At 46.6% G+C, this 13373-nt stretch overlaps 1 protein-coding gene across 1 annotated transcript in view; it reads left to right on the top strand.

Annotated features, from left to right (window-relative positions):
• The window catches only part of LOC124593869 (kelch-like protein 21), an 81160-nt gene that overhangs the window by 31581 nt on the left and 36206 nt on the right, over positions 1-13373 (top strand). Inside the window, exon 2 of the mRNA XM_047132217.1 lies at positions 2919-3190. Coding sequence (XP_046988173.1) covers positions 2919-3190 — 272 coding nt within the window. The remainder of the gene's footprint in view (positions 1-2918; positions 3191-13373) is intronic.

Raw genomic sequence — 13373 nt, forward strand, 5'->3', positions numbered from 1 at the left:
ACTAATTTTTTCGACACAAAGTACATGAATGTGACAGCAAAGAAACTTGGTAATAACTTTTCCCATGCAATAGAGCCAGAGGTCATGAAGGTAAACAGTTAAAAATAGTAATTATTATATTAGTATTTTTATTTAAGAAAGTGCTGCAAATTACATGGAAGGAAACTCACACAGACATCCAAGTATTTTTTTGCTATTTCTCTGCTTAAAAACTACAAAGCAGACTCATTATTGATACTACTCTTCGGTCATATAAGTACAATTACCACGCTCATTGTAAAATGTGTTCAGGTAAGTGACACCTTGATCTGGGGGAGAAGTATGAGATCCTGCAGATGTAGAAGGAGACGAAGGAGAAAAAAGTGTTGGAGCCTGGGGTGGTGCTGGTAACAGTATGACTTTACGCATATCATTGTCACACAAATTAGTCTGAGCAAAGGAAGTTGTCAAAAAACCTAGTCTGTTCAACGAAAGTTGCCAAATAAACTGGGCATCTCTTAAGTCACAGTAAATAAAGGCAATCAAGACACAAAGGAATTAAAATCATCAGCTGCCAGGTGGCACTGATTTGTATCATTGGGACAAGTTGAAAATTTGTGACCGGCCAGGATTTGAACCCAGGGCTCTTGCTTACTAGACAGATGCGCTGACCACTATGCCATCTGGACACAGTGGCGCCAGGAATGCACAGACTACCGTACCATGCTTTAGTCAGACTCAGATTCTCAACTTCTACCACACACTACAGATGTAGTGTCCCTGCTCATTAGCCTCATTACTCGCATTTCAACTTGCCCATTGATATAAATCAATGCCCACTGGCAGCTAATGTCTTTAATTCCTTTGTGTCTTGATTCACACTGGCTGCAGGATCAGAACCGTGTCTGTTCTTTTGCACATGTCCGAAAGAACAGACTCTATATACATAAACTAAAAGCAAGTCGTAGTACCATAAAGTTCACACATAAATGTGATCATGAGACCTGGCACTACTGTTGCCACAAAATTTTAAAAGTTCCTCCCTAAATGAGCCCCATAGGAAGTTTGTATTTTTTTTTCTTTTTACAGTGTTACGGTTCGCTTCAAGAAAAACTGGTTTGAAAAATACAATCAATTTATTTTTAAAAAAATGAACGCACCCCATTTGACTGTATTGTCTATTTAATTACGACCTAGGTTTTAGTCTTTTATCCATTTTCAAGTGATTGAATTTATGTCATTAACGTACGTTGCAGAACATCAAGCTCAGAATTGGCCACAAATTAAGAAAATATTAACTCTGCACGAAATGCCAGATGTTAAAACCACCATCCTGTAAAAAGATCAGATGATGATGACGATTTTATAAGATTATGATTTTACGTCTGGATTTTCGTTGGCAACCAATATTTTCTTAATTTACGGCAAATTTTGAGCTTGATGTTCTGCAACATACGTTAGTGACATAAACTCAACCACTTGTAAATGGTATAAAAGACCGAAACCTAGGTCGTAATAAAGAACAATACAGTCAAATGGCGGTGAGTTAATTTAAATGCCGGCCAGGGTGGCCGAGCAGTTCTAGGCGCTACGGTCTGGAACCGCGAGACTGCTACGGTCGCAGGTTCGAATCCTGCCTCCGGCATGGATGTGTGTGATGTCCTTAGGTTAGTTAGGTTTAAGTAGTTCTAAGTTCTAGGGGACTGATGACCTCAGAAGTTAAGTCCCATAGTGCTCAGAGCCATTTGAACCAGTTAATTTAAAAATTATTCTATGACTTTTGCTCAGCAACATCAAGAACTGCTTACAATCAATTCATTATAAGCTTTCCACAATCACTGTTGCTCTTTGTACATACCAGGTGATCAAAAAGTCAGTATAAATTTGAAAACTGAATAAATCACGGAATAATGTAGATAGAGAGGTACAAATTGACACACATGCTTGGAATGGCGTGGGGTTTTATTAGAACTAAAAAAATACAAAAGTTCAAAAAATGTCCGACTGATGGCGCGTCATCTGATCAGAATAGCAATAATTAGCATAACAAAGCAACACAAAGCATAGATGACGTTTTACAGGAAATGCTCAATATGTCCACCATCATTCCTCAGCAATAGCTGTAGTCGAGGAATAATGTTGTGAACAGCACTGTAAAGCATGTCCGGAGTTATGGTGAGGAATTGGCGTTGGATGTTGTCTTTCACCATCGCTAGAGATGTCCGTCGATCACGATACACTTGCGACTTCAGGTAACCTCAAAGCCAATAATCGCACGGACTGAGGTCTGGGTACCTGGGAGGCCAAGCATGACGAAAGTGGCCGCTGAGCACCCGATCATCACCAAACGATGCGCGCAAGAGATCTTTCACGCGTCTAGCAATATGGGGTGGTTCTAATAAAACCCCATGTCATTCCAAGCATGCGTGTCAATTTTCACCTCTCTATCTACATTATTCCGTGGTTTATTAAGTTTTCAAATTTGTACTGACTATTTGATCACTCGGTATTTATGAATTCGTCGAAAATTCCGTCCATGAATGGGAACCCGCTATGATCGTGTTCGTACTGCAGGTTATTGACAAGAATACGCACAACTCTACACAACAATGCTGCCACGTACTGTAGGCAACTGACAGAAGAATCTGTGAGAGATTGCATAGCAGCACAAGTGACTGTGCCACACGCCAGGCGTTTACTTCTAAATGCGCTAGCAGGCAGGTTCTTGGCCCGCCTCACTGGTGCCTTTTTAGTGAGACTGCGTTCCCACAGACATTGCTCGTGGAACTGTGCGGCTCGTCCAAAATTGTTAGGAGTATCCACGTGAGGGCTGCTAATGCTATGATGTGATCTATTGGCTAGAAGCTTTTTATTTTGGTATGGCAGATTTCAGAATCCTATCTGTAGACGATACTTTACGTGCACTTCGGTCGTCACAGTGCAGAACAGTCACCATCGACAGACGTGGAGCAGCGGAGAGGGTCCCTGGAGGAGGACCTGTTGGCGCTGCTGGAGTCTGGGGAGGCGGCGGACGTGACGCTGAGGGTGGGCAGGCGAGGCGGCCGGCTGGCGGTGCACCGGGCGCTGCTGGTGGCTCGCTGCCCCGCGCTCGCCGCCGTGCTGCGCGTCAAGGGCGTGCGGCCAGCCGTCTTCGCGGAAGTCATGCGCTTCGTCTACACGGGGAAGGCGGCGCTGGAGGCGGACTCGGCAGGTACACACGGAAAAATTGTCTGCAGGAGCCATACAGCGATCGGATATAATACCGGCTGGTTATAATTAAACTTTCCCTATTTGACATGTTATAACACGGAAAACTACACTACTGGCCATTAAAATTGCTACACCAAAATGAAATGCAAATGATAAACGGGTATTCGTTGGACAAATATATTATACTAGAACTGACATGTGATTACACATTCACGCAGTTTGGGTGCATAGATCCTGAGAAATCAGTACCCAGAACCTCTGGCCGTAGTAACAGCCTTGATACGCCTGGGCATTGAGTCAAACAGAGCTTGGATGGCGTGTACAGGTACAGCTACCCGTGCAGCTTCAACACGATACCACAGTTCATCAAGAATAGTGACTGGCGTATTGTGACGAGCCAGTTGCTCGGCCACCTTTGACCAGACGTTTTCAGTTGGTGAGAGATCTGGAGAATGTGCTGGCCAAGGCAGCAGTCGAACATGTTCTGTATCCAGAAAGGCCCGTACAGGACCTGCAACATGCGGTCGTACATTATCCTGCTGAAATTTAGGGTTTCGCAGGGTTCGAATGAAGGGTAGAGCCACGGGTCGTAACACATCTGAAATGTAACGTCCAGTGTTCAAAGTGTAGTCAATGCGAGCAAGAGGTGACCGAGACGTGTAACCACATGCACCCCATACCATCACGCCGGGTGGTACGCCAGTATGGCGATGACGAATACACGCTTCCAATGTGCGTTCACCGCGATGTCGCAAAACACGGATGCGCCCATCATGATGCTGTACACAGAACCTGGATTCATCCGAAAAATGACCTTAAGCCATTCGTGCATCCAGGTTCGTCGCTGAGTACACCATCGCAGGTGCTCTTGTCTGTGATGCAGCGTCAAGGGTAACCGCAGCCATGGTCTCCGAGCTGATAGTCCATGCTGCTGCAAATGTCGTCGAACTGTTCGTGCAGATGGTTGTTGTCTTGCAAACGTCCCCATCTGTTGACTCAGGGATCGAGACGTGGCTGCACGATCCGTTACAGCCATGCGGATAAGATGCCTGTCGTGATACGAGGCCGTTGGGATACAGCACGGCGTCCCGTATAACCCACCTGAACCCACCGATTCCATATTCTGCTAACAGTCATTGGATCTCGATCAACGCGAGCAGCAATGTCGCGATACGATAAACCGCAATCGCGATAGGCTACAATCCGACCTTTATCAAAGTCGGAAACGTGATGGTACGCATTCCTCCTCCTTACACGAGGCATCAAAACAACGTTTCACCAGGCAACGCCGGTCGACTGCTGTTTGTGTATGAGAAATCGGTTGGAAACTTTCCTCATGTCAGCACGTTGTAGGTGCCGCCAGCGGCGCCAAGCTTGTGTGAATGCTCTGAAAAGCTAATCATTTGCATATCACAGCATCTTCTTCCTGTCGGTTAAATTTCGCGTCTGTAGCACCTCATCTTCGTGGTGTAGCAATTTTAATGGCCAGTAGTGTATTATTGTACGAGGAGCAAACATGGTAGCATGAATGTCAAGGACGTACGAACAGAAATTACGCAGAATCATTTCAATTGAAACACTTTTAATTTGCTGCTACGGTACATCATACCATTACATAGCGGTATCACTACTGCTGCAAAAGGGGCTCAATATGGTGAAAAGCACAGGATTGCATTCCGCACAGCAGAGCGAAGCATGTCCGTAGATATGCTGGCTACCTCTCTTGATATGTTGCGCTTCAGATCAGCACATGTGTGAACGTTCCCCTGTCCTTCAGGTAGCCCCACAACCAGAAATCACAGGGAGTGGAATCATGTGATCGCGACGGCCAAGCATTTGGAAAAGACCGGCTGATAATTCGATCGTTTCAAAATATTTTTCATAGAAGCAGATGAACTTCGCCAGCGACGTACGATGGGGCCACATCTTGCATGAAAACTGTTGAGTTCAACGTGTCTCTCTCCTGTAGGGCGGGTATGACATGCTGGCGAAACATATCGCAGTAGCCTTGGCCAGTCAGACTCCACGTCTTTGGTCCTTGAGGGCCAACCTGTTAAAAAAAGAATGGGCCAATGACGAACGTAGCCATGAAATAACGCCATACGATGACACGTTCACCATACAGAGGAACTTCATGAACAGTGACTGGAGGTGAAGATCCCCAGACTCGGCAATTCTGTATGTTCACCTCACCCGTCAGAGAAAAATGAGATTCGTCTGCACATTGGATGGTCCAGAGCCAGCCCTCGTCAACTTAGATCCTTACGAGAAAGTGAAGAGCGAAGTCAACGCCCTATGGTGCAGGTTGCTGTAGGATATGGATCTTGTACAGGTACCATTTGAGAATACCTCAAACACCTTCCGTACAGTGGATCATGGGATGTTCAATTGTTGTGACACAGCACGCGCACTGCCTTACAATGTGGAATTGCGCGCAGCATTGTCTGCCATAGCACCAGCGATTTCATCAAGATGCGACTGGTCGTCGGCCTCTTCCCACAACAACGCCCAGTTCTCCACTTGATTCGAACTTCTTCATCCCCCTCCGCACAGCAGGCAGAGAAAGAGGAGCCTTTCGTAATCTTTTCAGCCAGTGACATTCTCGAACTGCAGCTGCAGCATTACTGTTGTTTTGATAAAAGAGCTTCACGAATAATGCCCTGTTCCCTTTGTCCAAGCTCACGTTGACACGTCAACAAGTGGACCGCGACTGGTCAGGTGTGTGACACCATGGATCATGATGACTGATCTCGGCGCCTGGTGGCCATAGTTGTAATTGGACAGTGGCGCTGTGACGCATGGAAATCATGCACCCCGTGCTCTGGACATTAATGCTGCCAAGTTTGGTACTCGTACGATAATTACACTCCTGGAAATGGAAAGAAGAACACATTGACACCGGTGTGTCAGACCCACCATACTTGCTCCGGACGCTGCGAGAGGGCTGTACAAGCAATGATCACACGCACGGCACAGCGGACACACCAGGAACCGCGCTGTTGGCCGTCGAATGGCGCTAGCTGCGCAGCATTTGTGCACCGCCGCCGTCAGTGTCAGCCAGTTTGCCGTGGCATACGGAGCTCCATCGCAATCTTTAACACTGGTAGCATGCCGCGACAGCGTGGACGTGAACCGTATGTGCAGTTGACGGACTTTGAGCGAGGGCGTATAGTGGGCATGCGGGAGGCCGGGTGGACGTACCGCCGAATTGCTCAACACGTGGGGCGTGAGGTCTCCACAGTACATCGATGTTGTCGCCAGTGGTCGGCGGAAGGTGCACGTGCCCGTCGACCTGGGACCGGACCGCAGCGACGCACGGATGCACGCCAAGACCGTAGGATCCTACGCAGTGCCGTAGGGGACCGCACCGCCACTTCCCAGCAAATTAGGGACACTGTTGCTCCTGAGGTATCAGCGAGGACCATTCGCAACCGTCTCCATGAAGCTGGGCTACGGTCCCGCACACCGTTAGGCCGTCTTCCGCTCACGCCCCAACATCGTGCAGCCCGCCTCCAGTGGTGTCGCGACAGGCGTGAATGGAGGGACGAATGGAGACGTGTCGTCTTGAGCGATGAGAGTCGCTTCTGCCTTGGTGCCAATGATGGTCGTATGCGTGTTTGGCGCCGTGCAGGTGAGCGCCACAATCAGGACTGCATACGACCGAGGCACACAGGGCCAACACCCGGCATCATGGTGTGGGGAGCGATCTCCTACACTGGCCGTACACCACTGGTGATCGTCGAGGGGACACTGAATAGTGCACGGTACATCCAAACCGTCATCGAACCCATCGTTCTACCATTCCTAGACCGGCAAGGGAACTTGCTGTTCCAACAGGACAATGCACGTCCGCATGTATCCCGTGCCACCCAACGGGCTCTAGAAGGTGTAAGTCAACTACCCTGGCCAGCAAGATCTCCGGATCTGTCCCCCATTGAGCATGTTTGGGACTGGATGAAGCGTCGTCTCACGCGGTCTGCACGTCCAGCACGAATGCTGGTCCAACTGAGGCGCCAGGTGGAAATGGCATGGCAAGCCGTTCCACAGGACTACATCCAGCATCTCTACGATCGTCTCCATGGGAGAATAGCAGCCTGCATTGCTGCGAAAGGTGGATATACACTGTACTAGTGCCGACATTGTGCATGCTCTGTTGCCTGTGTCTATGTGCCTGTGGTTCTGTCAGTGTGATCATGTGATGTATCAGACCCCAGGAATGTGTCAATAAAGTTTCCCCTTCCTGGGACAATGAATTCACGGTGTTCTTATTTCAATTTCCAGGAGTGTAGTTTCCGAGTTATAACGCGTTAAATAGGGAAAGTTTAATTACAATCAAACGGAATATCAACATTTCGAAAAATAAAATGTTCGTTATCAATACATTGGATAATTGGTGCTAGTTGTATGTATTATTTATTTTCGAGATGATTATTTGTGATGTAGAGAATGGAAGAAATATTTAGGCTGGTTTTCCTCTTGCTATAGATGGCGTTCAGAAATTCCTTTTGCAAACTTCTAGGGCTTGTGGTGGGAAGTGAGTACATAATATTTTGAATAGGAAGAAAGGTCTGGAAACGTACCGTTTCCATGTTACATCTGTTTGAAAACAAGTTTGCTAGGGAAGTTTGCAATATGTTGTCATGGCGGTGGGGGGGGGGGGGGGGGTGCTTACGTTGGACTGGCTGATGTCATTTGATGTGATATCCTACCTCACAAACCTGGTTCGAGCCTCATTCAGCTGTCTGTGTGTATTAGAGGTGGTATGGAGTGTTGGAGGTAGTATGAATGTAGTTTTCGGTCATCCAAAACATACCAGAGAGTGCTGGGAGCAACAGCCATTGCACACACAATTGCTCGTGTATCATTGACTGGTTCTCTTCACCATGGTGCTGACGGTGAAGGTACCACTTCCTCGAAGCCTTTTCGTAATTGTGGTGAAAAGGGTATTTGATGGATTTGGACATTGTGTACATGATCATGATAAAGGTGACAAGCAGCTCTTTCATTATCTTGAGCTTCGCCATACAGAAGAATCATGTCGGTATATTCTGCACACACGCACTCAACCACGTTGTTTTAATACTCAGAGATACATGAATGATGTTCAAACCAGGTGAGAGAGGTAGGATAGAAGTCAGATGACATCAGCCATTCTGATGTAAGCCACCCACCATCATGACTACCCTGCTGCATACCACATCTGTGCAATGGCTTTATCATGAACACCGTATGTTTCCAGACATACGATTCTATTCAAAATATTATGTACTCACTCCCCTTTGCAGGTCCTAGAAATTTGTAATGGGAATTTCTGAACATCCTGTACAGTGTACTCTGACGTAATGTTTTCCATCTTTTATACCAGCACTTGAAATGAATGGATGTGGTGCTTTAGAAATGAGTGAGTGTTATCGAAATAAGTACGAAAATGTCCCCTTGGCAAAGAACGCTTTTTCAAGCCGTACCAACCAATCCTTTCTATCAAGTGTAAGAGATCCCAATAACAAAAATTTCCTTGTTGCAGTCACAATATGAAGAATCTGAGTGCAATTACATCTGTGTAAATTTTTTCCCCCAATGTAGGAATGACAAAATTCCAGACTGGCATGTCTTGTGTCTCCTCCATAACTGATTTAAGCCCATTACCATCTGAATTCTATTCTCATAAATTAATAATAAGTAACATAATTGATTTCCAGGCTTAAGCCATCTACTTTCGTATTGAAAGTTCCTGGCAGATTAAAACTGTGTGCCGGACCGAGACTCGAACTCGGGACCTTTGCCTTTCACGGGCAAGTGATCTACCAACTGAGCTACCCAAGTACGACTCACGCCCCGTCCTCACAGCTTTAATTCCGCCAGTACCTCGTCTCCTACCTTCGAAACGTCACAGAAGCTCTTCTGCAGACCTTGCAGAACTAGCACTCCTGGAAGAAAGGATACTGCGGAGAAATGGCTTAGCCACAGTCTGGGGGATGTTTCCAGAATGAGATTTTCACTCTGTAGCGGAGTGTGCGCAGATATGAAACTTCCTGGCAGATTAAACTGTGTGCCGGACCGAGACTCGTGTTCGAGAGCCTTTCCCATTGGTGCACAGGAACTGCGCTTGTAGTTAGAAGTAATAACTCTGTGCTGGTTCGGAAGACACTTCCCCTGGGGAACGTGAAGAGCACTCTTTGGCTAGAAACACAGAACGAGGTCCGCAGCTCGTGGTCTTGCGGTAGCGTTCTCGTTTCCCGCGCACGGGGTCCCGGGTTCGATTCCCCGCGGGGTCAGGGATTTTCTCTCCCTCGAGATGACTGGGTGTTGTGTGTCTTTCGTCATCATTTCATCATCAGTGGCTTGCAAGTCGCCGAAGTGGCGTCAGCTAAAGAGGACTTGCAATTTCGGCGGCGGCCGGCCAACAATGCCGTACGATCATTTCATTTCACAGAACGAGATACTTTGTCTGACTGCACAAGAGAGAGAAAAACGTCAGCGGGAATTGGCAAGGTACGTTCCAGCAATTGGTGGCTGGTGTGTTGCAATCTGCGGCATGCTACAGCCCTCACAACTTTAAACGCTACTGTGTTCTCAAGGTGATGAGAAATCGCAGCTTGGGTGAGAATGGTATGAGAAATACCGAGAGTTTATAGGCATGATGTTACGCTCAAGTATATTCCGTAAATCTTATGCTTTTCCTGAGTGACTGAAGGCTCGTTTATATCTCGATCAGTAATGATATTTGTATGTAGTAGTCCTTCATTCTTCTGATCGTCTCAGGCAATCACAGTGTATCCACACGGGTTTGTCTTTCTGTAACTCATTCATATATTACCGTTTCACATAATTTACCTAAACTATCCAGTCTTTCCTTGGACGTTCAAGTACTGTATAATGTCCCATGACAATAACTGTCAATTACGTATTATCTGCGTTTCTTAAGATTGAATGGAACCTGTAATAATTTCTTATTCATGTCTATTTTAGCACCTAACTTTGTAATACATGGGGATTAATGTGAACCATTGTTTCATTTAATAGTTCTTTGACCACTCTGTTTCGTTACCTTTGTGTGGTGCAACACCACCATATCTTTCTTTCCCTCTCTCTGTCCATCTCCTCCTTTCCCCTTCCTCTATCCACTTATTCCTCCCATTAATTCATCTCCTCCTGCTCTCCCTCTCTTCTCAGCTGTGCTCATTCACAAGTTTAGCCCCTGCAGTGCATACTGATACACTTTGCTCAACATACCTCCTCCCCTCCCCCCTCTCTCTTTCTATCCATCCCCTCCCTGCCTTCTCCCACTACCTATCTCCTGTTCCCTCTCTCTGCTCAGCCTTGTCCATCTGTATGTGTATCCCTTACAAATCAAATAAATAAAGCAGGCTGATACTACTCCAACACAACATACCTGTTGTACAGAGCAGATTGAAAACTGTTTTTTGGCCTCTGACATATCTTATGTATAGCTGCAAAGCAAAGTAGGTCGATAAGGCAGAACAATACTACGCCCAAATAACACAACTGTTGTGCATGGTAACCTACAGAGCAATATATATATAATAAAAAATGTTTTGCATCACCTCTGTTCAGAGAGTTCTGAAACCTGTACAGAAAACTGGAATAGAGATCAATATAAACATCATTTCATCCCTTTTTATTGCTCTTGGAAATCACACATTGCATGTTGTATCACAATACAGCGAGACCTTCACAGGTGGTGGTCCAGATTGCTGTACACACTGGTACCTCTAACATACAGTAGCATGTCCCCTTGCATTGATGCATGCCTGTATTCGTCGTGGCATACTGTCCACAAGTTCATCAGCGCACTGTTGGTCCTGATTGTCCCGCTCCTCAATGGCGATTCAGCATAGATCCTTCAGACTGGTTGGTGGGTCACGTCATCAATAAACAGCCCTTTACAATCTATCCCAAGCATGTTCCATAGGGTTCATGTCTGGAGAACATGCTGGCCACTCTAGTCAAGCGATGTCTTTATCCTGAAGGAAGCCATTCACAAGACGCGCACGACAGAGGCACGAACTGTCATTCATGAAGACGAATGCCTTGCCAATATGCTGGCGATATGGTTACAATATCGGTTGGAGGATGGCATTCAGGTTATCGTACAGTCGATACGGCGTCTTCCATGACCACTAGTGGTGTACGGCGGCCCCACATAATGCCATCCCAAAACAGCAGGGAGTGAAGTTGCGCATCATGCAACCTGTTGCACACTGTTTGAGTCGTAACACGACGTCCTGTGGCTAACGAAAAGCATTATTCAACATTTTGGCGTTGCTGTCAGGTTTCCTCCCTGCCATAATCCTTACGTAATTGTCAACCCCTGCAGTAGTAGCCCTTGGGTGACCTGAGCGAGGCATGTCATCGACAGTTCCGGTCTCTCTGTATCTCCTCCATGTCAGAACAACATCGCTTTGGTTCACTCCGAGACGTCTGGACACTTCCCTTGTTGAGAGCTCTTCCTGGCACAAAGAGACAATGCGAACGCGATAGAACCGCGGTATTGACCATCTAGGCATGGTTGAACTACAGACAAAACGAGTCGTGTACCACTTTCCTGGTGGAATGACTGGAACTGATCGGCTGTTTGACCCCCTCCGTCTAATAGTCACTGCTCATGCATGGTTGTTTACATCTTTGGGCGGGTTCAGTGACATCTCTGAACCGTCAAAGGGACTGTGTCTGTGATACAATATGCACAGCAAACACCTATCTTCAGGAGTTCTGTGAACCGGAATGATGTAAAACTTTTTTTGATGTATGTATATATGCAGTTTGTGTGTATGTATGTCCAGAATCTCCTCTGACGCCACTGGATCAATTTCAACAGAGTTTGGTACACAAACAGCAAACGTCTTGAGTATCAACACTGTGGGGGTTAGGACCTCCAAGCTCCCATAGGAGTAGATATATTGGAAAAATGTGTTTTCCAGCCCCTCCTGTGTATGCTACCATGCACAATAGATGTGTTACATGGGAGTAATATCGTTCTGCCTTATCAACCTGTTTTGCTTAGGAGCCTATACATTACATACTTCAGGGATCATAAAACGGTTTTCAAGCTACTCTGCACTGACGGAAAAACAATCGCTACGACATGAAGGAGTTGTGTGAGATAAACGAAAGTTGGTAGGCGAGTTACTATGATATCTCTTCAAATTTCGCGTCAGTCGCATAAAAGAGGCGCTAGTAGCACCACTATGAGGACGGAAATCACATTTGCTTTAAATACACGCTCTAACGGTCGAGAGCCTTAGTTACCTTTGCGATTGGACGTGCTGAGTTGAAGTTAGTAAAAAATGCCCTTAAAGAGACAAAGACGCCATTATCAACATCTCACTAATGTAATAGGACTATAAGAAACTGGATGTTCCTTCTGAATTTTTGCAGAAACGCTTGGTAGGAATATAACTACGGTACATGATTGCTGGCACAGGTGATTGCAAGAATGTAGGGTCGCAAGAAGACTGACATCTGGACGCCACGTGGTGCTACCGAAAGGGAAGACCAACGTCTTCTGCATGTGGTTCTGGGGCATCATACTGCTTCTGCAACACCAATCTGAGCAGCAGTTGGCACCACAGTGACACAATGAACTGTTACAAATCGGTTACTTTAAGGACAACTCCGAGCCACACACCACGTAGTGTGAATTCCACTGACCCCAAATCATTTGCAACTTCACTAGCGTCGAGCGAGAGCTCATTGGAGGGTAGGGTGATGGTCTGTTGTGTTTCCTGATGAAAGCTGGTTTTGTCTTTGTGCCAGTGATGACCGTGTGTTGCTTGGGAGGAGGCCAGCTGACGACCTGCAACCAACCTGTCTGCATGGTAGACACACTGGATCTACCCCTGGAGTTATGGTCTGAGGTGCGATTTCGTATGACTGCAGGAGCACTCTCGTGGCCATCCCATGCACCCTGACTGCAAGTTTGTACGTCAGTCTAGTGATTCGTTCCGTTGTGCTGCCATTCATGAACAGCATTGCAGGGATTGTTTTCCAACAGGATAACACTCGCCCACATACCGCTGTTGTAACCCAACATGTTCTACAGAGTCCCGACATGTCCCTTGGCCTGCTTGAGCACCAGATCTGTCTCAAATCGAGGACATTTGAGTCGTCACTGGACTTCAACCCTAGCGTCATCCACAGACAGCTTTAACCGGCCCTGTGCT

This window comes from Schistocerca americana, chromosome 2, assembly GCF_021461395.2.
Source record: "Schistocerca americana isolate TAMUIC-IGC-003095 chromosome 2, iqSchAmer2.1, whole genome shotgun sequence".
NCBI classification, from domain to species: Eukaryota; Metazoa; Arthropoda; class Insecta; order Orthoptera; family Acrididae; genus Schistocerca; species Schistocerca americana.